At 43.5% G+C, this 27,042-nt stretch overlaps 1 protein-coding gene across 1 annotated transcript; it reads left to right on the plus strand.

The window, feature by feature from the left end:
* Positions 1-862: 862 nt before the first annotated feature.
* LOC139028274 (formin-1-like) lies at positions 863-25,444 on the plus strand. The gene is made up of 3 exons (XM_070445285.1): positions 863-2,582; positions 18,311-18,474; positions 25,418-25,444. Exons 1-3 carry the CDS (start codon positions 974-976, stop codon positions 25,442-25,444), a joined length of 1,800 nt encoding a protein of 599 aa, XP_070301386.1. The 5' UTR covers positions 863-973.
* Positions 25,445-27,042: the final 1,598 nt, after the last annotated feature.

Here is a 27,042-nt window from a genome sequence, read left to right on the forward strand (position 1 = left end):
GGGATCATACAGCAGCTTTCAACTGCATTCACCTGGTCAGTCTCTATGTCATGGTAAGAGCAGGTGTTCCTAATGTTTTGTACACTCAGTGTATATCTGATAAGGTGATTTATCTCCTAAACCAGTGGTTCCCAACCTTTTGCGCTTACTGTACCACCAACTGAATTTTGCTCTGCCCGGAGTACCCCTGAAGTACCCGCTTGAGCATTTTACCAGTGAGCCTATGTTCTCATGAGTCTTTTCAAGTATCCCCTGGGTCCTTTTTATTTATTTATTTATCCTTTTATTTATCCTTTATTTATCTAGGCAAGTCAGTTGAGAACAAATTCTTATTTACAATGACGGCCTACCGGGGCAGAACAACAGATTTTTACCTTGTCAGCTCGGGGATTCGATTCAGCAACCTTTCGGTTACTGGCCCAACGCTCTAACCACTAGGCTACCTGCCACCCCAAAAAAGTACCTAGTACCCCTGGTTGGGAACCACTGTTCTAAACCTCTCATCTGTGCAAATGCATAGCCTAAATATAAATGAAATACATCCCTATTCAAGGTTATATTCAGAACTGCTGCAGTGGGGTGCATTAAATAATGAAACTAAGAACTATTACTCTTGATGTATTGCCAAAGATCTTCTGTCTAAAACGGTCTGGCTGGTGTTGCTTATTTGTAAAACGGGGACACTTCTGTTGTGCTAAGCATTTCCACTGGTGCACCTGTTATTTTCAATAGAATAACAGACAAATAACAAAGCCTTAAAGGTTTTGATTGACAGCTGTTACATGCTTTATATTTACTCAGGCAGATAAAATGGCTGTTTGTCTCAATGAAGCATATTTCTCTCTGACAGGAGTTCAATCAACCAGATGATGAACAGCTAGAGCTCTTCAGACTCTTCCTCTGAAGTCCAACGCCAAACACACCAGCGTCTGGGGACAACAGTCCATTTTATTAAAGTGCTTAAGCAATTAACATGGCGCCCATAATGGAGGGCAGGCATATAGTCCTGTGTCTCTACGAGCCCATCCGGGAACTGTGCAGTATCAGTCTTTATCAACCCAAGGGGAGGGCCCCAGGGTTTATGTACAAGAGCCACGCCCCTCGGTGGGCCCAGTCCTGTAATGACCAAGACCAGGGAGAGGTGGATCCCACGGCAGCCAAACGAAGAAGCCAGTCTTCTGAGTCCGCAGGCGAACTCCTCAACTGCTGCCAGGCAACAAAGGAGGCTGTTGCTGAGCTTTGCTGGCTAGCCGCGGAGCACCACCAGTTGCTGGCTGATCTCCTATCTCTGTGTGGAGACTGCGCTGACAGAGTCAGGATGGGTATTCAGGATGGGAAGCTCCAGGATCACAGGGAGGGTCGTGGGAGCTTCTCAGGACAGGTCCTCAGCAGCAATGCTCAACATGCTCTCTCTATGTCCCTGGGGCACAATAGAGCCTCCTCACTGGGCAGGAAGCTGAAGAAGCTGGGGGGAAAGAAGTTAAACAGTGCAGAGCAGTTCCTGCACAGCAAGATGAAGAAGAAAGTAGGGATAGGGAGCACTGCAGTAGAGTCTTTATCTTTTCAGTCCTCGGCTCAGACCCGGGATCAATCCAACCTCATCCCAGTGGCGGAGGAGAAAATGATTCCTGGGACCCCAGCCTTTCTCCAATCTTCGGACACTCCAATGTCAGGCTCCTATGTCAGTGTGGCCAGCAAACCCATCCTCGGTATGGAGGAGCACTTCCATATCGCTAGGGAGGGCTGGGACTTCATGGAGGAAGACTCTCGTGCCTCTGAGCCAGACCTGGACTTCTGCAACAACATGTCTGAGTACGACAGTGAACTCTGCTTGGGCTACAAAGCTTCGTCCTGTAGTTTATTGGAAGACGTGCAGGATCATGTTCAACGAGAGCATATGATGAGTGGGAACAACATTCGTCCCATGAGGTCTGAGGACAAGTCAGCCCACCAGCTGTATGATGAGGTCAACAGGAGGGACACGGGGGTTAGGATGGTTGCCAAGGGGCAGGAGATGGAGGGCACAGTGCAACATGTTAGCCATATTAGCCCAGACTGGTCCAAAGAGTTCTATCCAGAGGCTGAATCAGATGTACCTCAGCCGGGGACGAGCAGCTGTCAGCAGGGGTATGGGGAGTGGAGGAGTCTAAACAGGAACATTAAAGATACGGGAGGGACCAAACCTTCAGAGGGACTGCAGCTGCATCTCTCACTCCCTGTTGAGGCCGCCTCTGTCAAATTCCACAGGAAAAGCCCCTCTTCACCCTCTCTGTGTGGGGTGTTCAACACCTCCTACCCTGCCACCAACAGTCTGCAGAGCATGTCCCCAGTGCTGTCCCCCCTATCGCACAAGCTCCCCAGCCCCAAGCTCAACCATCGCATCCTGCTCCTCTCTGACGTTGGCGTTGGCCAGGGGACGGACAGTGACAGCCCCATGACTGGATACGAAGAGGAGCCCAAAGTCACCACAGAGGTCATAGATAAGAATGGCAACAAGCGGACCATCACACGGCTGGACCTGAACCTCAGCAGACTACCAGGGACTTCCAAATGGAATTTCAATGGCCTATCTACGGCAACAGGTGAGTTAGTGTTATTAACAATCAAAAGCACTCTGTACACCGCTTGCATTCTTTCCTGTAATGTCCCCCTGTCTTGACACTAATGTTGACATCAATGCTTTCACTCCTTCGTGGGACGTGCCTCTCAGAATTGGTCCTTAATCAGGCATCAATACAACACTGGAATGCAATGGCTGTTATGTTAACTTAGCTGTAAGAGAGATTACATAGTGATTGATGTGTAGAATATAGCACCTGAGCACTATAGCTAAAACAATTTACCCAGTCTGTTCAGCCTGGAGATGTTTTGGAAATGCTTGGTTACTGCAGTGTGGTAGCTGTCAAACAACAAACTATTTCTACTGCACACTGTGGGAGTTTTCCCTACTGATTGAAGCTATTTTCTCTCTGTAGTTCCCCCCTCTAGGTCAGAGACAGAGTAAAGCATGTCCCAGTGCTATCTGATGCACAGTCATCCCTTGCCAATCTGTTTAAATTAAAATGGTTTCTGATCGTCCTGTTTTGGTTGTGACTGGCCTGATATGCTTGCTTTGCCCTTGGCATGTGACTCCGTATTAAAAGCTACCCAACATACAGAGAGAGAGAGCAGAGCCTGAGACTGATTTGATTTCTAACCCATGCTGATGAGACACTCTTAACCGTTTCAGCACCGGGCAGGGAAGGAGGGGCTGTGATGGGGTCCCAGATCAAAGGCTCTGGGTTGACATGCAGTTCAAACCCACTACCGCTCTCATGAAAACAATGTTAACTGAAGCATTGCCAATTTGTCCTCTCGGTGCTCTGCACCTCCTCCTAAACCACTGCCTACCGAGTTCACAGACTGCCAGGTGACAAAGACAGCCTCAATAGGCACACGGGTTACAGAAAAAAAGGATTAGGATTTGGGATGTAGTTTAAGAAGCAGAAGTGCAGCAGAACTTCCGAATGGCCTGACCGCCTCTTAATCTGGAATTAATAAACTGCAGTATCTCCATGGTTACATCGACAGCATAAATGTGATACAAAGTATTGCTCCCCCATATCCTCTTTCTAAATCCATGTAGAAGTGTCACAAGCCTCGGCCATTGAAAAATGTAACGTTGACTGTCAGCCATTGTACCCCAAATGCCTTGTCCCTACAGCAAAGAGTAGCCTGCTTTTACGTTGTGTAGGCAGGTTGTCTGGTAGTGCCATGTGACCTCCCAACCTTTGATCAGTGTAAGAGTGCTGTAGCGTGGCTTAGTGTTTGGGTACATCCCATCAGTCCAAATTGGTAAAGGAAGATACAAAGGTCATGAAGCAAGTTGATTGTATCAATGTTTGCCTGGTGCTTCCATTAGACAGTTACCTGTAATTACATTGTAACTACATTGATGACGTCTACCCAGGGGTGAAAGTAAGGCAGTACGGTCCGGTACAGCGTCCCGGCAAAATAAATAGTTGGGTTAAGCGTACCGGTAAAACAAGAAAACTGTACACTGTTACACCATTATCTGTCATTACTGCATGTCAGAGGCATGACAAATGGACTTGAAAACGAGTAGTATAGCAGCCTATGCTGCAAAATGCGATGTGGTAGCGTGGCCGAAACCGACAGGAGCGCAGACAGCAGTGAACACATACAATCTGGCCTAATGACATTTGCCAAATGTCATTACACTTTTTGGTGTTTGGTGTAACAGATGTATCCTTCCATTCACCACTGTTTGGAAGGTGGAAATATGTTGTGAGTGGATGAACGTGCACTGGTAGCCTAGTAAAGGAGCTGTTTGAAGTGATTGTTTGTGAATCAGATGAAAACATCATGACTGGTTGTGTTTATGCAACAATAAAAGTTAATGCATTTTAAAAGTTAAATGACAAATCCTTATGAATTAATAGGGATTCTATATGTAGTTCTATGATTATGCCCATACATTGTTTAGGTGCGTGCACAAATAGAAGGTCCTGTACCGGGAAGAAAGTAAATCTACGTTCACCACTGCACCTACTCACCAATGTAGCTGACACTCTCTCTCTTTTCAACAGCAATTGCCCACAGTTTGCTTTTTCACTGTCCACGTAGTTTGTTTATAGACTGTGAAGAATGATTGAATAATGAACCTTTCTTAGTCTGTGATTTTGGACCAGTAAGCATTGTTACTCCTATCCGGCCAGGATTCCTCTACAATGCTGAGGAACTACAAGGGGCACAAGCTTGACAGCCAATGTTCAGCCTAGTATAGTCATGGCTGGAGGAAGGCTGGGTATGCAGGCGGATAGATAGTGTTACTCATGTGGGAATAATCTGAATCAATTCTCATCGTGGTAATGCCCCCCCATCCACCCATTCACACACACCACATACACACAATTTCCTGCAGAGCCGGCTTAAGTCTTCACCGCTTCCATTTTTCATTCATCTTCTGAACCTAGATCGCCAGGCTTCCCAGAATGCAAAACTACTGAGACTAGATTCAAACAGACAGAAAATCATATTTTCTTTTAAAGGTCAAAATTGGCTTCTGCCTTTAAATGATAAGAGAAATAGGATTCAAAGCAGTATAATTATTTTCCCCTGTTAGCCTGTCTGTGCCACGGTGTGCTTTTCAGGCTGTTGTGGCTCATGATTAATCAATATGAGTTCTATAAATAACTTTTCTTGGCCTGAGTGAACAGGATACAGTTTCATCTACAGGCATATAACATGAAGACTGGCCGTTATTGAATTGCATGAACAGTGTCTGTATGTATAGTATAGTGTCTGAATGTATAGATAGTAACATGATATTTCTCCATGCTGCATATTGTCCCCTCTAAATCTCCCCTTTGATAGAGATCTGAAAACAGTCTCACTGTTCATTTGGAAGGACCTCAGTGGGTTCTGAGCCATCCTTTGTCCACGTTCAGTAATTAATTACACTTGAAAGGTTAAAAGGACAAATGGACAACAGAGGGGCTAAAATCAAATCAAAATCAAATCAAATTTATTTGTCACAGACACGTGGTTAGCAGATGTTAATGCGAGTGTAGCGAAATGCTTGTGCTTCTAGTTCTGACAATGCGGTAATAACCAACGAGTAATCTAACCTAACAATTCCACAACTACTACCTTATACACCCAAGTGTAAAGGGATAAAGAATATGTACATAAAGATATATGAATGAGTGATGGTACAGAACGGCATAGGCAAGATGCAGTAGATGGTATCGAGTACAGTATATACATATGAGATGAGTAATATAGGGTATGTAAACATAAAAGTGGCATAGTTTAAAGTGGCTAGTGATGCATGTATTACATAAAGCCGGCAAGATGCAGTAGATGATATAGAGTACAGTATATACATATACATATGAGATGAGTAATGTAGGGTATGTAAACATTATATTAAGTGGCATTGTTTAAAGTGGCTAGTGATACATTTTTGATCAATTTCCATTATTAAAGTGAGCTGGAGTTGAGTCAGTATGTTGGCAGCAGCCACTCAATGTTAGTGGTGGCTGTTTAACAGTCTGATGGCCTTGAGATAGAAGCTGTTTTTCAGTCTCTCGGTCCCTGCTTTGATGCACCTGTACTGACCTCGCCTTCTGGATGATAGCGGGGTGAACAGGCAGTGGCTCGGGTGGTTGTTATCCTTGATGATCTTTATGGCCTTCCTGTGACATCGGGTGGTGTAGGTGTCCTGGAGGGCAGGTAGTTTGCCCCCAGTGATGCGTTGTGCAGACCTCACTACCCTCAGGAGAGCCTTACGGTTGTGGGCGGAGCAGTTGCCGTACCAGGCGGTGATACAGCCCGACAGGATGCTCTCGATTGTGCATCTGTAGAAGTTTGTGAGTGCTTTTGGTGACAAGCCAAATTTCTTCAGCCTCCTGAGGTTGAAGAGGTGCTGCTGCGCCTTCTTCACAACGCTGTCTGTGTGGGTGGACCAATTCAGCATGTCCGTGATCTGTACGCCGAGGAACTTAAAACTTACTACCCTCTCCACTACTGTCCCGTCGATGTGGATAGGTGGGTGCTCCCTCTGCTGTTTCCTGAAGTCCACAATAGAATTGCTACTATGTAGGTCAGAATAAAGGCTGCCCTTCATGGTTGGTCCTGCCAATAATATTCTCATTTAATTACGATCTCTGTCATCTCTGTTGTCTGTGTGAGGTTCAGTTATCAATGTTTAATTGGTCAAAGGAAACTGTACATAGGGGAGAGTGTATAAATATATGTAACATTTAGAAACCTATTGCCCTCTGCCCCTGAGCAAGGCAGTTAACCCATTGTTCCATGGGCGCCCGAAGACGTGGATGTCGATTAAGGCAGCCCTCCACACCTCTCTGACTCAGAGGGGTTGGGTTAAATGCAGAAGACACATTTCAGTTGAATGCATTCAGTTGTACAACTGATTAGGTATCCCCTTTCCCCTTCCCCTTCTATACTAACAAAAATATAAACGCAACATACAACAATTTACAGTTCATATAAAGTTACAGTTCATATGAGGAAATCAGTCAATTTAAATTAATTATTTAGTCCCTAATCTATGGATTTCACATGACTGGGCAGGGGCCCAGCATTGGGGGGCCTGGGAGGGCATAGGCCCACCTACTTGTGAGCAAGGCCCACCCACTGGGGACCCAGGCCCAGCCAATCAGAATGAATTTTTCCCCACAAAAGGGCTTGATTACAGACAGAAATACTCCTCAGTTTCATCAGCTGTCCAGGTGGCTGGTCTCAGACAACCCCGCAGCTGAAGAAGCCAGATGTGGAGGTCCAGGGCTGGCGTGGTTGGACGTACTGCCAAATTCTCTAACGACGTTGGAGGCAGCTTATGGTAAAGAAATTAACATTAAATTCTCTGGCAACAGCTCTGGTGGACATTCCTGCAGTCAGCATGCCAGTTGCATACTCCCCCAAAATTTGAGACATCTATGGCATTGTGTTGTGTGACAAAACTGCATATTTTAGAGTGGCCTTTTATTGTCCCCAGTACAAGGTGCACCTTTGTAATGATCATGCTGTTTAATCAGCTTCTTGATATGCCACACCTGTCAGGTGGATGGATTATCTTGGCAAAGGAGACATGCTCACTAACAGGGATGTAAACTAATTTGTATACAGAGAAATACACTTTTGTGAGTATGGAACATTTCTTGGATAATTTATTTCACCTTATGAAACATGGGACCAACACTTTACATGTTGCGTTTATATTTTTGTTCAATATAAATGCTCTGCGCTCGCTATGTTTTAGACCTAAAGTCTGTTTATGGATGTACAATCGGGAATATATAACAATCACGTTATATTAGAGATTTCTGCTCGGATTATCTATGCTATGTTCATTGTCATTGTAATTACTCTGCTCTAAGCAGGAGAGAAAATGTAAATCCCATTTTTAAATTTTCTTAAAGGATTTTCACTCCCTCCCACTGTCTATAGCAGAGACAGCAGCAACTGACACAAATAGAGACTGAGTATGAGTGAATGTTCTGTGCTCATTCTGAGGTACCTTAAATAATACCTTAATGACATAAACCAGGCCATATGGAACTGATCACTCCAGCCTGGAGTCAGTTGTCTTTCCTCCCCTCTCCTAGCGTCAATTGCAAAATGCCGGTCATGCAACATTGCTCCTCTCAGTGAGGACAAGGGCCAGCTTTATTCAGATAATGAAATAGATTGTGCGAAGCCCGTCTGGGTAGGAGGGTTTGTGCTCAGCTCTCACGCTGCCTGTCTAAGCTGTATCACAGCCAGAGGAATAGTTCTGCACTAAGGTCCCTCTACGGAGGAACTTGTTACTGTTGGAGCTCTTCAGAATAATCTTACCTTTCTTATCATAATCCTAAATAGTCGTATTTATGTATCATGTAACTTTTAGGTTAATGTTATCTGTTGAAAACCTATTTTATTGCTTACATGTATTATTACTGTAGTTGTTTAGCCTCTAGTTGTTGTGCTTTATGTTGACGTGCAGACATCACACAAGTCCCACTCCATTCGCTCTCTTCGGCCCATCGCTCTGCTAGTGCTACACAGGAGATGAGTGATGATGAATCTGCGACCATCACGTCATGCTACATTATAGTTCTCCCCTTCAGGGCACGAGAGAGAGAGAGAGAATCTCCATTCTCAGCTACTGTATGTCCACCCTGCCTCTGTAGACCAGGCCCCAGACAACCAACCAATGGCTCACAGAGAGCAGCGGGAGCAGGGTTAAACCATGCAGGACAGACAGGAAATGAAGATGTATAAAACTTGCCTGCAGCACAGAGATGATGGAGTTTCTAGTTAACCAAGCACATGGGCAGTCTTTATATTGGAATAATGAGTTTATAGATGTTTGTATAGTACGGTAGGAGTTAGGCACTGGACACCACTTTGAGGGTTAGTGGGTGAGGGGGAGGGAGGGAGAGAGAGAAGAGTGCACTGTTTATAATGTATGGCTTCAGCCTGTTCGATGGAGTGCATTAAGAAAAGGGTTGTTCCTGCTCACCTTGAGATTGTTGAGCGGTGAGTTGCGTATTATCTCCAGTCATTAATCACCACTGACACCTCCAGGCACTCCACGATCAGCCATAAGTTGCCTTCAGCACCATGTGACCTAACTAACACAGGCCCTGTTCTATTAGCCCTGTGCTGTCCCTACCCCACACAGCCCAATGCGCTCTTTTTCATATTCAGAGTGTTTAATAGTCACATGTAAAGGGTTGCAGGTGTGATTACAGGGCTTCGAGCGCCAACATGCAGGACTAAGTGAAATAAAATAAGGAAAATGGTAAAAAAAGAAATTGAAAAATAATTTTTAAAAATGAAAAAAATACTATATTCTTTCTCACTGTCTGTTTGACAGCTGCTCAGTTCACAAGCTCTTGATTTATTCACTGTCACATCACAACCCTGTCAATGAACACCTGCAGGACCACAGCATTCCCTGTCTGTCTGCCTGTCTGCCTGCCTGGCCTTGACTGAGAGGGAGGAGGTGTGGAAACAGGAGTTATTGTAAGTCTTATAAGTCAGAGTAGCAACTAGTAAAGTAGCAGGAGCAGAACAGTAGCACTATCCAGTAGGAATGAGTTTGGCAAGATGATAATGTTGTCTTAGGTTCAGTCCATTCTATAGCCTGGAAAAGAGTGTTGTTATCAGATCCCATGTCATCAGTGAGAAAGAGAAGTGTGTATCTGGCTCTGTGTTCAGTGAACTACAGGCATCGATTCAGCCTACCTTGGCTTCTGTTTAAGAGAAGTTGGAGATTAAATAACAATTAGAGCAGAGTTTTCCCCAGTGCCAGTGAACTTTGCTTCCACCTAAGCATAGTGTGTGTGTGTGTGGTGTGTGTGTGTGTGTGTGTGTGTGTGTGTGTGTGTGTGTGTGTGTGTGTGTGTGTGTGTGTGTGTGTGTGTGTGTGTGTGTGTGTGTGTGTGTGTGTGTGTGTGTGTGTGTGTGTGTGTGTGTGTGGTGTGTGTGTGTGTGTGTGTGTGTGTGTGTGTGTGTGTGTGTAATGAAGTACTGCCACGTTGTTGTCTAGAGCACACGCTAATAAATGTATTACCTAATGCAGCAGAGTGCTTTCTAAATCAGATTCTAGTCATCACTTTATGAGTTTAACTTTCTATTATTATAGTGGAATGGAGGCTCACTCTCATTCAATTGTTTGAGTGTATTATTTTTCAGTGTACTAGTATTGTGTTTTTCATCTGTGTAATAAGCAAACGTTTAATAGATTCAAGTATATAATATGTTTTGGCATACATATCATTTCAGAAGAAGACACAAGATCCCCTGATGATGGCATTAATTCATTGTGTACCTTTGTATTTAGGGTGGTCTTTCTGCTCAGAGCAAGACAGCCAGTCAGAGCTGCACTGCAGTGAGTGTGTCTACAGGGACACAAAGCCTCTCTACCTATTCCTGTCCAGATGGTGGCAGCGTGGCCCTATTAATGCATTTTTAACACTGCTGCCTGTGTCCTCAGCTCAGAATATGCCGTGTAGTCACAGTTTACAGATGTGGACAAACTAGTCTCAAAGCTCAATTGTCAGGAAATGTTTAATATCTCAGGGATGAAAAGATGGAAGAGTGCTATTCTCTACTCAATACGTTTTAGTTACAAACGATTTGGTGGGATTCTGTTTGATTAGAGGAACAAATTGACGCGATTCGATACGATTTGATTTGTTGCATAAACATATTCATTTTCCATTCTAACATCTGCTGCTGATGGAGCTCATCAGCTGGGCCTCTGAACTGGATTCTCTAAAATGACTTTTACAGTTGCAGTCGGAAGTTTACATACCCCTTAGCCAAATACATTTAAACTCAGTTTTTCACAATTCCTGACATTTAATTCAAGTAAAGATTCCCTGTCTTAGGTCAGTTAGGATGACCACTTTATTTTAAGAATGTGAAATGTCAGAATAATAGTAGAGAGAATTATTTATTTCAGCTTTTAACTTCTTTCATCACATTCCCGGTGGGTCAGAAGTTTACATACACTCAATTAGTATTTATTAGCATTGCCTTTAAATTGTTTAACTTGGGTCAAACGTTTCGGGTAGCCTTCCACAAGCTTCCCACAATAAGTTGGGTGAATTTTGGCCGATTCCTCCAGACAGAGCTGGTGTAACTGAGTCAGGTTTGTAGGCCTCCTTGCTCGCACACGCGTTCAGTTCTGCCAACAAATGTTCTATAGGATTGAGGTCAGGGCTTTGTGATGGCCACTCCAATACCTTGAACTGTGTTGTCCTTAAGCCATTTTGCCACAACTTTGGAAGTATGCTTGGGGTCATTGTCCATTTGGAAGACCCATTTGCGACCAAGCTTTACTTCCTGACTAATGTCTTGAGATGTTGCTTCAATATATCCACATAATTATCCTGCTTCATGATGCCATCTATTTTGTGAAGTGCACCAGTCCCTCCTTTGCGCAGCAAAGCACCCCCACAACATGATGCTGCCACCCCCGTGCTTCACGGTTGGGATGGTGTTCTTCAGCTTGCAAGCCGCCCCCTTTTTCCTCCAAACATAACGATGGTCATTATGGCTAAACAGTTCTATTTTTGTTTCATCAGACCAGAGGACATTTCTCCAAAAAGTACGATCTTTGTCCCCATGTGCAGTTGCTGTTTTGGAGCAGTGGCTTCTTCCTTGCTGAGCGGCCTTTCAGGTTATGTCAATATAGGACTGTCAATATAGGACTCTGTTTTACTGTGGATATAGATACTTATGTACCTATTTCCTCCAGCATCTTCACAAGGTTCTTTGCTGTTGTTCTGGGATTGATTTGCACTTTTCGCACCAAAGTATGTTCACCTCTAGGAGACAGAACGCATCTCCTTCCTGAGCGGTATGATGGCTGCGTGGTCCCATGGTGTTTATACTTACGTACTATTGTTTGTACAGATGAACGTGGTACCTTCAGGCGTTTGGAAATTGCTCCCAAGGATGAACCAGACTTGTGGACGCCAAAGAACTTGAAGCTCTCAACCTGCTCTACTACAGCCCCGTCTACCTCAGGCGAGCAAAACCTTGAGACTTCCTTAGATATCGTGCACCAGCTGTTGTTTACATATATGCATAGGCCCCCACCCCATGTCTTACCAGAGGCTGCTGTTCTATCCTGCTGATAGAGTGTATAACCCGCCAGCTGTAAGTTCTTAATGTCGTCGTTCAGCCACGACTCTGTGAAACATAAGATATTAAAGTTTTTAATGTTCCGTTGTTTGGATATACGTGCTTTCAGTTCGTCCCATTTATTTTCCAGCGATTGAACGTTAACTAGCAGAATGGAAGGCAAAGGCAGATTAGCCACTCGTCGCCTGATCCTTACAAGGCACCCTGATCTTTTTCCGCAAAATCTCAGTTTCCTTCTCCAGCGAATGATGGGGATCTGGGCCTGGTTGGGTGTCTGTATTATATCCCTCCCATCCGTCTCATTGAAGAAAAACTCTTTGTCTAATCTGAGGTGAGTAATCGCAGTTCAAATGTCCAGAAGTTTTTTTCGGTCATAAGAGACATTATGTACAAACAAGATAAGAACAACACGAAAAAACTAACAAAATAGCATGGTTGGTTAAGAGCCGATAAGAGGGCAGCACTCCCCTCCTGTGCCATTATGTGCCAACTTTAAAGTTTGGTGGAGGAAGAGTAATGGTCTGCGGCTGTATTTCATGGCCCCTTAGTTCCAGTGAAGGGAAATCTTAAGGCTACAGCATACAATGACATTCTAGATGATTCTGTGCTTCAAACTTTGTGGCAAAGGTTTGGGGAAGGCCCTTTCCTGTTTCAGCATGACAATGCCCCCATGCACAAAGTGAGGTCCATGCAAAAGTGGTTTGTTGAGATTGGTGTGGAAGAACTTGACTGGCCTGCACAGAGCCTGACCTCAACCCCATCTAACACCTTTGGAATGAATTGGAACGCCGACTGCGAGCCAGGCATAATCGCCCCCAACATCAGTGCCCAACTTTACTAATGCTCTTGTGGCTGAATGGAAGCAAGTCTGGAAAGCCTTCCCAGAAGAGTGGAGGCTGTTATAGCAGCAAAAGGGGTACCAACTTCATATTAATGCTCATGGTTTTGGAATGAGATGTTCGACGAGCAGGTGTCCACATACTGTTAGTCATGTACTCTAATTGTAAATTGACACGTCATTGTTTTTTTTAAATAGTTTTTTTACTTTAAAAAAAAAATAATTTTCCCCTTTTCTCCCCAATTTTCGTGGTATCCAATCGCTAGTAATTACTATCTTGTCTCATCGCTACAACTCCCGTACGGGCTCGGGAGAGACGAAGGTCGAAAGCCACGCGTCCTCCGAAGCACAACCCAACCAAGCCGCACTGCTTCTTAACACAGCGCGCCTCCAACCSGGAAGCCAGCCGCACCAATGTGTCGGAGGAAACACCGTGCACCTGGCCCCCTTGGTTACCACGCACTGCGCCCGGCCCGCCACAGGAGTCGCTGGAGCGCGATGAGACAAGGATATTCCTACCGGCCAAACCCTCCCTAACCCGGACGACGCTAGCCCAATTGTGCGTCGCCCCACGGACCTCCCGGTCGCGGCCGGCTGCGACAGAGCCTGGGCGCGAACCCAGAGACTCTGGTGGCGCAGCTAGCACTGCAATGCAGTGCCCTAGACCACTGCGCCACCCGGGAGGCCCGACACGTCATTGTTTGAACCTTTCGTGCACTTGTTTTTATGCAAATTGAGGTTTGCTTTTTAGTTAATACTGCTGGAAAGCCTACTAGCTTTATGAGCTTCATCTATTGTTTGATGTGTGACCCACATGTTAAATGCTACAGTAAATAGCCACTGCCAATTTATACAACCACACCACATGTTTTTGCATCCCACTTAGACATTTTGTTATCTTGTTGCTATTTTGCATAGCTTAATCACGTATGCATATTGCTATTGATTTGTTTAATAATTGTATATTTTTATATTACAATTTATAAATATTATAGCATTAGATAACCTAATTGTGCATTTATGTATCTATCATTATTGCTTGTTATTATTTGCTATTTATTTGTCTCCCTGCAGACATACTACGTTACCTACCGGCTGGACAGTCCTAACCAAAGCTAATCAAGACAAGAATTAGACAAATTCCAACTGAACTGTCAACAATCTAACTCAACTGTACTGTGATTCAATCAATCTGAACAACCTTACATGCAATGTACCATCATCTGAATATAAAGTCTCAGGTCAGAGACATTAGCATAATGGATGAGTGGTAGATTACATTGAGCCATGGGATGAAGTTTTGTACAAGTTTTGTATAAGTGCTACTGTCAACATTAGTAGTCAATGTCTGTGTTTTGTTTCCATTAATGTGAAATAAAATTCCATATTTCTGTTGATTTTGGAGAATATTAAAATTATACATTTATTTATTATATATATATTTTTTAATTTCACCTTTATTTAACCAGGTAGGCTAGTTGAGAACAAGTTCTCATTTACAACTGCGACCTGGCCAAGATAAAGTAAAGCAGTGCGACACAAACAACAACACAGAGTTACACATGGAATAAACAAACATACAGTCAATAATACAGTAGAAAAAGTCTGTATACAGTATGTGCAAATGAGGTAGGATAAGGGAAGTAAGGCAATGAATAGGCCATGGTGGCGAAGTAATTACAATATAGCAATTAAACACTGGAATGGTAGATGTGCAGAAGATGAATGTGCAAGTAGAGATACTGGGGTACAAAGGAGCAAGATAAATAAATAAATACAGTATGGGGATGGGGTAGTTGGATGGGCTATTTACAGATGGGCTATGTACAGGGGCAGTGATCTGTGAGCTGCTCTGACAGCTGGTGCTTAAAGCTAGTGAGGGAGATATGAGTCTCCAGCTTCAGTGATTTTTGCAGTTCGTTCCAGTCATTTGCAGCAGCGAACTGGTCACTTTGGGGGTGACCAGTGAGATATACCTGCTGGAGCGCGTGCTACGGGTGGGTGCTGCTTTGGTGACCAGTGAGCTGAGATAAGGCGGGGCTTTACCTAGCAGAGACTTGTAGATGACCTGGAGCCAGTGAAATATCTTACAAATCTTTAAACTGTCTTACTTTATCAATATACAAATGAGAAAGACCTGTTGTTTTGTCTTGTGATAATTTGCAATGAAAATATAAAGCATTTGAAGCTTCAAAATCATGTCTTGAAATGTTTTATTTTGTACTCAATAATTATTATCTTGAACAAATGTATTAATTTGTATTTTCACAGAAGTATATTTTCTCGTGTCCTTTGTTCAAGCATACTACTGTACATTTGAACTTTTGGAATGACCAATGAGTTTATTAACACCATATATGAGCCAGGAATATACAATAAGAGGGACTCCTTTAGAGAGTGGAAACAAAACCAAAAGAGAAGGGATCTTATAGTGTGTGAGAGTTGAGCATCTTATGCAGCATGAGGTTAGATACAGTGCCTTGCAAAAGTAATTATCCCCCTTGGAGTTTTTCCTATTTTGTTGCATTACAACCTGTAATTTAAATGGATTTTTATTTGGATTTCATGGACATACACAAAATAGTCCAAATTGGTGAAGTGAAATGAAAAAAATTACTTTTATCAAAGAATTCAAAAAAATAAAAAAAGGAAAAGTGGTGCGTGCATATGTATTCACCCCCTTTGCTATGAAGCCCCTAAATAAGATCTGGTGCAACCAATTACCTTCAGAAGTCACATAATTACTTTTAAAAAAGTCCACCTGTGCGCAATCTAAGTGTCACATGATCTGTCACATGACCTCAGTATATATACACCTGTTCTGAAAGGCCCCAGAATCTGCAACACCACTAAGCAAGGGGCACCACCAAGTAAACGGCACCATGAAGACCATGGAGCTCTCCAAACAGGTCAGGGACAAAGTTGTGGAGAAGTAGAGATCATGGTTGGGTTATAAAAAAATATCCGAAACTTTGAACATCCCACGGAGCACCATTAAATCCATTATAAAAAAAATGGAAAGAATATAGCACCACAACAAACCTGCCAAGAGAGGGCCACCCACCAAAACTCACAGACCAGGCAAGGAGAGTATTAATCAGAGAGGCAACAAAGAGACCAAAGATAACCCTGAAGGAGCTGCAAAGCTCCACAGCGGAGATTGGAGTATCTGTCCATAGGACCACTTAGAGCCGTATACTCCACATAGCTGGGCTTTACGGAAGAGTGGCCAGAAAAAAGCTATTGCTTAAAGAAAAAAATAAGAAACATGTTTGGTGTTCACCAAAAGGCATGTGGGAGACTCCAAAAACATATGGAAGAAGGTGCTCTGGTCAAATGAGAAAATGCTATGTCTGGCGCAAACCCAACACCTCCTATCGTCCCGAGAGCACCATCCCCACAGTGAAGCATGATGGTGGCAGTATCATGCTGTGGGGATGTTTTTCATCGGCAGGGACTGGGAAACTGGTCAGAATTGAAGGAATGATGGATGGCGCTAAATACAGGGAAATTCTTGAGGAAAGCCTGTTTGTCTTTCAGAGATTTGAGACTGGAATGGAGGTTCACCTTCCAGCAGGGCAATGGCCATAAGCATACTGCTAAAGCAACACTTGAGTGGTTTAAGGGGAAACATTTAAATGTCTTGGAATGGCCTAGTCAAAGCCCAGACCTCAATCCAATTGAGAATCTGTGGTATAACTTAAATATTGCTGTACACCTGCGGAACCCATCCAACTTGAAGGAGCTGGAGCAGTTTTGTCTTCAAGAATGGGCAAAAATCCCAGTGGCAAGATGTGCCAAGCTTATAGAGACATACCCCAAGAGACTTTGCAGCTGTAATTGCTGCAAAAGGTGTCTCTACAAAGTATTGACTTTGGGGGGGTGAATAGTTATTCACGCTCAAGTTTTCTTGTTTGTTTCACAATAAAACATATTTTGCATCTTCAAAGTGGTAGGCATGTTGTGTAATTCAAATTATACAACCCCCTTAAAATCCATTTTAATTCCAGGTTGTAAGGCAACAAAATAGGAAAAATGCCAAGGGGGTGAATACTTTCGCAAACCACTGTACCTCTCAGTTTAAACTTATTATTTATCTAAACAACAGGTTGAAGTGATAGCAGTGTGACCCTCCTGGGAAGGTGTTGTATTACAGCATGAGAAAACCCTGAGTTGAGGTTGTTGAGCATCAGTGCGTTCATTGTGAACTGTTTCTCTATTCCTCTTTCTCCCCCACCTCTGTCTTTATCGTACTTCAGCGCTTCTCAAATCAAATTGTATTCATCACATGCTTTGTAAACAACAGGTGTAGACTAAAAGTGAAATGTTTACTCCCAAGGCGAAGAATGCAGGAAGTATTTTCACTGTGTGTGAGAGTACCACGTGTGCATATGTGTACGTGTCAATGTGGATGTGACAGTATTATTTTGTGAGATGCACTGTTGTGTTATGTTTTTGGGGAGCGCACAATACTAGTCTACCCTTGACATTATTTGTGCTCATAGGCTGGAGGGGTGATGGACTATGGATGAGGTTGTCTCTGAGCTATGAATCACAAAGTCCAAATGACTCTGAATGCATCTTTCCCTGTAGGCTGAAGGGAGTGGATGTGTTTGAGGATTATCTCAGAATATGGATTAGGGTATGGATGAGAGACTCTACTCACAATAGCCCTGTTCTTGCAGCTCTGTTCCACCATAGTTTAGCCAGAACCTAGCCTTATCTAGTCAGATTTAGTCAGGTTTAGTCTCTCTGAGTGGGCTAGATGTCGGCTGCTCTCCTCTCCAATCCCTGACAACAGAAAAGATGTGTTACAGTGAGTGAAACACAAACACGCTGTTGGTCTGGTTTCTTTAGCCAATTGTTTTAGAGAAGAGCGTATTACCATTCCCTAGGTAATGTACTCTGTTACAGTCCTGCGATGGCCAATGCATTGACTCATATACAGAAATCCATATTGGTTATAGTGTCATTTGTTTTAGAGGGCACTGTTCTTTATCAGATCAGAGGGCGGTTGGTGGTCCTCAGGCTGAAGCAAGTCTAGCTATGTGCAGTATATAAAACACATCTGTACCCTGCAGCAGAGATGTGCTTGTCTTTGATTTTTTAAAGCTACGATGCCTGCTTTCTACCTCCACCCACTTGATCCATTCAGCATACATGCCGGCTCTGTTGCTCTGTAAAATCCCTCCCTAACAGAGGGTGTGTTTCAGTCTATCCTAATACACCTGTTATAACAATTCATTACAACTCATTATTGTGTGTTTACGTGTGTGCATATGTGTGTTTGTGTGTGTGTGTGTGTAGAGGAGGCCGATATCTGGATGCTGGACGGTGATGATACCATCTCCCAGACCCAGGACTCCCTGAACCGTGTCTCCCGTCCCAATCACCTGGACTTCCTCAGGATCACGCCCCCAGAGGATGACATCATCGGAGATACCCCCTACTACCCTCAACTGGAGTGCACGGTGAGAGCTGCTGCACCCACACATTTAGCTAACAGCAATAGATCATAGGAAAGAACTGGCCAAGGTGTAACTAGGACCTAGAGTTTTTCCTGGTCAGGTGGGTCACATGGTCAGGAACACCTCTGGCCCTAATTGATACTGTATAAAGGTCACTACACAATAGCATTAGTCATCCTCCATTACGTATCCGCTTTCAGAGCAGTGTAGCATGACAGTGTTGTTCCCTCAGGGTTCCAGGCCAGCGAGTACTCCAATCTACTGAAGCGCTAAACCACCTGATCATGATTTCCGCCAGTTGCGTTAACATTAAGAGATCTGGGATGTGGTGCTGTGGTCCTTGGTGGTTCAGAGCCCAGGACGGACTCTAGCTACTCTACTAACCCCTTCACCTAGGTGCAATGTGTCTCAAGGTGTTTTCACTACTGAAGCCAATCATCCATCCAAACATCAGCCATTTGTCGCAGGCAGGGTAGTGTCAGATGATGTTGAAGTAATATAGCTACAGGTTCACCTGCCTCACCTAAAGCCTATTCTCATAGGAAGTTGCTGTAGACTCCCGACCGCTAAAAGTCCGTTTTTGGACTATATGTGTGAAATGCTTGATAATGTATTTGATATCAACAGATACCTAAGTATATTTTCTGGGTGACCTAAGTATTGACTGATTGTCATCAAGCTGTCCACTCAAAAATAATCTTCAAGCTGTAACCGATTCCTGCAATGAATCGTGAATAATGATGAGTGAGAAAGTTACAGACATACAAATAGCATACCTACAATGCTAACCATCATGCTAACCTCTCACCATTACAATAACAGGGGAGGTTAGCATTTTTGAGCGGGTATAATATTTGTGCATCTGCAACTTTCTCACTCATCATTATTCAAGATTCATTCAGGACTATCCGTAATCATGGTAGCATCTACATTAATGTAGAAGTGTTTACAAACATATACTATTCTTATTTACAATAAAAGTGACTCCAAATTACACAATACATTATTTACCATTAATTTCTATTGGGCACAAAATGATCTGAAACACAACCAAAACAAACAGCAAATGCATCGACCAAGTTTGTAGAGTCACAAGCTTGATGTAATCTTTGCGTGCTAGAAATATGGGACCAAATACTAAACTTTTTACCACTTTAATATACTTATACATTACCGTTCATTACCGTTCAAAAGAAATGTCCTTACTTTTGAAAGAAAAGCTACTTTTTTGTCCATTAAAATAACATCAAATTGATCAGAAATACAGTGTAGACTTTATGTTGTAAATGACTATTGTAGCTGGAAATGGCAGATTTTTTTATGGAATATCTACATTGGCGTACAGAGGCCCATTATCAGCAACCATCATTCCTGTGTTCCAATGGCACGTTGTGTTAGCTAATCCAAGTTTATCATTTTAAAAGGCTAATTGATCATTAGAAAACCCTTTTGCAATTATGTTAGCACAGCTGAAAACTGGCCTTCTTTAGACTAGTTAGCCTTTGCTGTAAAATGGCACCGGAAGAAATGGCAGCAGTTTTATGGGCGCCCAACCAATTGTGCTATTATATGTTTTCTTTCGCATTATTTGTAACTTATTTTGTACATAATGTTTCTGCAACCATATCTTACGGCAAAAAAGAGCTTCTGGATATCAGAACAGCGATCACTCACCTCGGATTAGACAAAGATTTTTTCTACAACAAAGACGACGCACAGGACATTCTCCAAACACCCCACAGGACCGACATCCCCGCTATTTGCAAGAGAAAGCGACGCAGGTACAGAGGACAAAGAGCTGGATGCCTGGTCAGGACCCGGAGAAGGCGACTGGGAAAGCTGCCTTTACCGTCAATACTACTCGCCAACGTGCAATCATTGGACAATAAATTAGACGAGGTACGATCACGAATATCCTACCAACGGGACATCAGAAACTGTAATGTCCTATGCTTCACGGAATCGTGGCTGAATGACGACATGGATATTCAGCTAAATATACGCTGCACCGGCAATATAGAACAGCACACTCCGGTAAGACGAGGGGGGGCGGTCTGTGCATATTTGTGAACAACAGCTGGTGCACGAAATCTAAGGAAGTCTCTAGATTTTGCTCGCCTGAAGTAGAGTATATTGTGATAAATTGCAGGCCACACTACTTGCCTAGAGAGTTTTCAGCTATACTTTTCGTGGCTGTTTATTTACCACCACAGACAGATGCTGGCACTAAGACCACACTCAGTCAGCTGCATAGAACAAAAAGAGAACAAACCACTCACCCAGAGGCGGCGCTCCTAGTGGCCGGAGACTTTAATGCAGGGAAACTTAAATCAGTTCTACCAAATTTCTATCAACATGTTAAATGTGCAACCAGAGGGAAAATAATTCTAGATCACCTGTACTCCACACACAGAGACGCGTACAAAGCTCTCCCTCGCACTCCATTTGGTAAATCCGACCACAACTCTATCCTCCTGATTCCTGCTTACAAGCAAAAATTAAAGCAGGAAGCACCAGTGACTGTGTCTATAAAAAAGTGGTCAGATGAAGCAGATGCTAAACTACAGGACTGTTTTGCTATAACAGACTGGAACATGTTCCGGGATTCTTCCGATGGCATTGAGAAGGACACCACATCAGTAACCGGCTTTATCAATAAGTGCATCGAGGATGTCGTCCCCACAGTGACTGTACGTACATACCTCAACCAGAAACCATGGATTACAGGCAACATTCGGACTGAGCTAAAGGGTAGAGCTGCTGCTAACCCGGAAGCTTATAAGAAATCCTGCTATGCCCTGCGACGAACCATCAAACAGGCAAAGTGTCAATACAGGGCTAAGATTGAATCATACTACACTGGCTCCGACGCTCGTCTTATGTAGCAGTGTTTGCAAACTATTACAGACTACAAAGGAAGCACAGCTGCGAGCTGCCCAGTGACACGAGCCTACCAGATGAGCTAAATCACTTCTATGCTCGCTTCGAGGCAAGCAACACTGAGGCATGCATGAGAGCATCAGCTGTTCCGGACGACTGTGTGATCACACTCTCCGTAGCCGACGTGAGTAAGACCTTTAACTTCTTTATGATAGGGGGCAGCATTTTCACTTTTGGATGAATTGCGTGCCCATAGTGAACTGCCTCCTACTCTGTCCCAGATGCTAATATATGCATATTATTATTACTATTGGATATAAAACACTCTGAAGTTTCTAAAACTGTTTGAATGATGTCTGTGAGTATAACAGAACTCATATGGCAGGCAACAACCTGAGAAAAAATCCAAACAGGAGGTGAGAATTCTGAGACTGGTCAATGTTCAACTCATCGCCGATTCAATTCCCTGTAAGATATGGATCTGTTTGCACTTCCTACGCCTTCCACTAGATGTCAACAGTCTGTAGAACGTGGAATGAAGCTTTTGCTGTGTTGTGGGGCCGGATAGGAGGGGAATGAGTCAGTGGTCTGGCAGATTGCCAGTTCCTGGTCATGCGCTTTCCTCATGATATCGCCTTGCGTTCCATAACTTCTACAGACATGAAGGAATGCTCCGGTTGGAACGGTATTGGATATATATGATAACAACATCCTGAAGATTGATTCTCTACTTAGTTTGACCAGTTTATTCGACCTGTTATATAACTTTTTGAAGTTTTCGTCCGAGTTCGCCTGCATTTGCGCGAACGTTTGGACATGTGCACTAAACATGCTAGCAAAAGTAGCTACTTAGACATAAGTAATGGACATTATCGAACAAAACAACGATTTATTGTGGAACTAGGATTCCTGGGAGTGCATTCTGATGAAGATGATCAAAGGTAAGGGAATATTTATGATGTAATTTCTGTTGACTCCATCATGGCGGAGAAATGTTGTTATGTTTGAGCGCCGTCTCAGATTATTGCATGGTGTGCTTTTTACGTAAAGCTTTTTTGAAATCTGACACAGCGGTTGCATTAAGAACAAGTGTATCTTTAATTATATGTAAAACATGTATCTTTCATCAAAGTTTATGATGAGTATTTCTGTTATTTGACGTGGCTCTCTGCAATTTCTCCGGATATTTTGAAGGCATTTCTGAACATGGCGCCAATGTAAACCGAGATTTGTGGATATAAATATGCACATTATCGAACAAAACATAAATGTATTGTGTAACATGATGTCCTATGAGTGTCATCTGATGAAGATCATCAAAGGTTAGTGATTAATTTTATCTCTATTTCTGCTTTTTGTGACTACTATCTTTTGCTGGGAAAATGGCTGTGTTTTTRTGTGGCTATGTACTGAGCTAAKATAATCGTTTGGTGTGCTTTCGCCGTAAATCCTTTTTGAAATCAGACATGTTGGCTGGATTCACAACATGTGTAGCTTTAATTTGGTGTCTTTCATGTGTGATTTCATGAAAGATTGATTTTTATAGTAATATATTTGAATTTGGCGCGATACATTTTTCTGGCTTTTGGCCAAGTGGGACGCTACCGTCCCACATATCCCAGAGAAGTTAAACAGGTCAACATACACAAGGCTGCGGGGCCAGACTGATTACCAGGACGTGTGCTCCGGGCATGTGCTGACCAACGGGCAGGTGTCTTCACTGACATTTTCAACATGTCCCTGATTGAGTCTGTAATACCAACATGTTTCAAGCAGACCACCATAGTCTCTGTGTCCAAGAACACAAAGGCAACCTGCCTAAATGACTACAGACCCGTAGCACTCACGTCCGTAGCCATGAAGTGCTTTGAAAGGTTGGTAATGGCTCACATCAACACCATTATCCCAGAAACCCTAGACCCACTCCAATTTGCATACCGCCTAAACAGATCCACAGATGATGTAATCTCTATTGCACTCCACACTGCCCTTTCCCACCTGGACAAAAGGAACACTTATGTGAGAATGCTATTCATTGACTACAGCTCAGCATTCAACACCATAGTACCCTCAAAGCTCATCACTAAACTAAGGATCCTGGGACTAAACACCTCCCTCTGCAACTGGATCCTGGACTTCCTGACGGGCCGCCCCCAGGTGGTGAGGGTAGGTAGCAACACATCTGCCACGCTGATCCTCAACACTGGAGTTCCACAGGGGTGCATGCTCAGTCCTCTCGTGTACTCCCTGTTCACCCACAACTACATGGCCAGGCACGACTCCAACACCATCATTAAGTTTGCAGACGACACAACAGTGGTAGGCCTGATCATAGACAACGACGAGACAGCCTATAGGGAGGAGGTCAGAGACCTGGCCGTGTGGTGCCAGTATAACAACCTATCCCTCAACGTAACCAAGACTAAGGAGATGATTGTGGACTCCAGGAAAAGGAGGACTGAGCCCCCCCATTCTCATCGACGGGGGGGCTGTAGTGGAGCAGATTGAGAGCTTCAAGTTCCTCTGTGTCCACATCAACAACAAACTAGAATGGTCCAAACACACCAAGACAGTCGTGAAGAGGGCACAACAAAGCCTATTCCCCCTCCTCACTTCCTGACGTGTTGCATCACTGCCTGGTACGGCAATTGCTCGGCCTCTGACCGCATGGCACTACAGAGGGTAGTGCGTATGGCCCAGTACATCACTGGGGCTAAGCTGCCTGCCATCCAGGACCTCTACACCAAGTGGTGTCAGAGGAAAGCCCTACAAATTGTCAAATACCCCAGCCACCCCAGTCATAGACTGTTCTCTCTACTACCGCATGGCAAGCTGTACCGGAGTGCCAAGTCTAGGACAAAAAGGCTTCTCAACAGTTTTTACCCTCAAGCCATAAGACTCATGAACAGGTAATCATGAACAGGTAAACCCCCCCCCCCAAACCCTCTTTTTACGCTGCTGCTACTCTCTGTTTATCATATATGCATAGTCACTTTAACTATACATTCATGTACATACTACCTCAATTGGGATGACCAACCAGTGCTCCCGCACATTGGCTAACCGGGCTATCTGCATTGTGTCCCACCACCCACCATCCGCCAACCCCTCTTTTACGCTACTGCTACTCTCTGTTCATCATATATGCATAGTCACTTTAACCATATCTACATGTACATACTACCTCAATCAGTCTGACTAACCGGTGTCTGTATGTAGCCTCGCTACTGTTATAGCCTCGCTACTGTATATAGCCTGTCTTTTTACTGTTGTTTTATTTCTTTACTTACTTATTGTTTACCTAACACCTTTTTTGCACTATTGGTTAGAGCCTGTAAGTAAGCATTTCACTCTAAGGTCTACACCTGTTGTATTCGGCACATGTGACAAATAAACTTGATTTGATTTAGTTGAGTATCTGGAGCATCAGCATTTGTGGGTTCGATTACAGGCTCAAAATGGCCAGAAACAAATAACTTTCTTCTGAAACTCGTCACACTGTTCTTGTTCTGAGAAATTAAGGCTATTCCATGCGAGAAATTGCCAAGAAACTGAAGATCTCATACAATGCTGTGTACTACTCCCTTCACAGAACAGTGCAAACTGGCTCTAACCAGAATAGAAAGAGGAGTGGGAGGCCCGGGTGCACAACTGAGCAAGAGGACAAGAACATTAGAGTGTCTAGTTTGAGAAACATACGTCTCACAAGTCCTACACTGGCAGCTTTATTAAATTGTACCCGCAAAACACCAGTCTCAACGTCAACAGTGAAGAGGTGACTCCAGGATGCTGGCCTTCTAGGCAGAGTTGCAAAGAAAAAGCCATATCTCAGACTGGCCAATATAAAAAAAAGATTAAGATGGGCAAAAGAACACAGACACTGGACAGAGAAACTCTGCCTAGAAGGCCAGTTACCGGAGTTGCCTCTTCACTGTTGACGTTGAGACTGGTGTTTTGCGGGTACTATTTAACGAAGCTGCCAGTGGAGGACTTGTGAGGCGTCTGTTTCTCAAAGGCCTGATGAAGGTGGAATGCTTCCATCTGAAATGTTCTCCCATCTCCACAGATGAACTCTGGAGCTCACTCAGAGTGACCATCGGGTTCTTTGTCACCTCCCTGACCAAGGCCCTTCTCCCCCGATTGCTCAGTTTGGCCACGGCCAGCTTTAGGAAGAGTTTTGGTGGTTCCAAACTTCTTCCATTTTAAAATGATGGACCTTCAATGCAGCATAAATGTTTTGGTACCCTTCACCAGACCTGTGCCTCGACACAATCCTGTCTCGGAGCTCTACGGACAATTCCTTCGACCTCATGGCTTGGTTTTCGCTCTGACATGCACTGTCAACTGTGGGACCTTATATAGACAGATGTGTGCCTTTCCAAATCTTGTCCAATCAATAGAATTTGTTCTAGAAACATCTCAAGGATGATCAATGGAAACAAGATGCACCGGAGCTCAATTTCGAGTCTCATAGCAAAGGGTTTGAATACTTATGTAAATAAGGTATTTCTGTTTTTGTTTTTTCATACATTTGCAAGAATTTCTAAAACCTATTTTTGATTTGTCATTATGGGGTATTGTGTGTAGATCGATGAGGGAAAAAATTATTTAATCAATTTTAGAATAAGGCTGTAATGTAACAAAATGTGGAAAAATGCTTTCCAAATGCACTGTAAAATGTAACAACTTAACAATTCCTGTGTCTGTCTGTCAAGATTCCATCATGCCATTTGACTAGATTTGAAGGGTAGATTATTGTGTTTTGGGTGTGGTTGTGTGTCAGTTGTGACATAGCATAGTTTAATCAAAAGACACTCCCTGATCTTTGTTGTAGCATATCATAACAAAAGTAACCTGTCTCTGGTTTTACCTCTAGACTAGTGGTAGACTGTCTCAACATGAAGATACCCACATACTCATGTGTGGTGTGGCCTACGCTGGCATTGTAGTCATGGCATCCATTGTGGTGACTTAAATGCCATGGCATCCATTGTGGTGACTTGTTTTTCAAGTCACTTGTTACTTGATTGATAGACTGCTTTTCAACCATTGTACAGTAGTTGTGGTTAGGGCTGGGAATTGCCAGCGACGTCATGATGCAATATTTTAATGATACTTAGGTCCTGATACGATATGTATTATGATTCTCACGATTCTATATGTATTGTGATTCGATACTGTGCTAAAAACACTAGTTGTAGTCAGTGGGAGATTTAAAGAAGAACCTCCTTACTGTCACTGTTACTCAGCTCCTCTCAGCCCTTCAATACAGGGTAAGTCGTGCTGAGGCCTGGCTATGCGGCTAGCTGATGGATTTACACTTAGTAAATTAAACACCAATGTGTAACGAATGTCGTCGGGAGAAGGAGAAGAGGACCACGGTGCAGCGTAGTAAGTATTCATAATACTTTTAATAAATACGAACACTTGAACAAAAAACGACAAACGAACAGTTCTGCAGGTGCAATAAACAAAACAGAAAATAACTACCCACCAAGCACAGGTGGGAATGAGGCTACCTAAGTATGGTTCTCAATCAGAAACAGCGATAGACAGCTGCCTCTGATCGAGAACCACACCAGGCCAAACACCTAGAAATACAAAACATAGAACAAAACATAGAATGCCCACCCCAACTCACGCCCTGACCAAACCAAAATAGAGACATAAACAAGGAACTAAGGTCAGGGT

The sequence above is a fragment of the Salvelinus sp. IW2-2015 genome, linkage group LG9, assembly GCF_002910315.2.
Source record: "Salvelinus sp. IW2-2015 linkage group LG9, ASM291031v2, whole genome shotgun sequence".
Taxonomy (NCBI): Eukaryota; Metazoa; Chordata; class Actinopteri; order Salmoniformes; family Salmonidae; genus Salvelinus; species Salvelinus sp. IW2-2015.

Coding starts and splice junctions, on each gene's coding strand:
- LOC139028274 (XM_070445285.1), top strand. CDS start 974: ATGGCGCCCATAATGGAGGGCAGGCATATAGTCCTGTGTCTCTACGAG. Junction 2,583..18,310: donor TGGCCTATCTACGGCAACAG/GTGAGTTAGTGT, acceptor GTGTGTGTGTAG/AGGAGGCCGATATCTGGATG. Junction 18,475..25,417: donor ACCCTCAACTGGAGTGCACG/GTGAGAGCTGCT, acceptor CCATCTCCACAG/ATGAACTCTGGAGCTCACTC.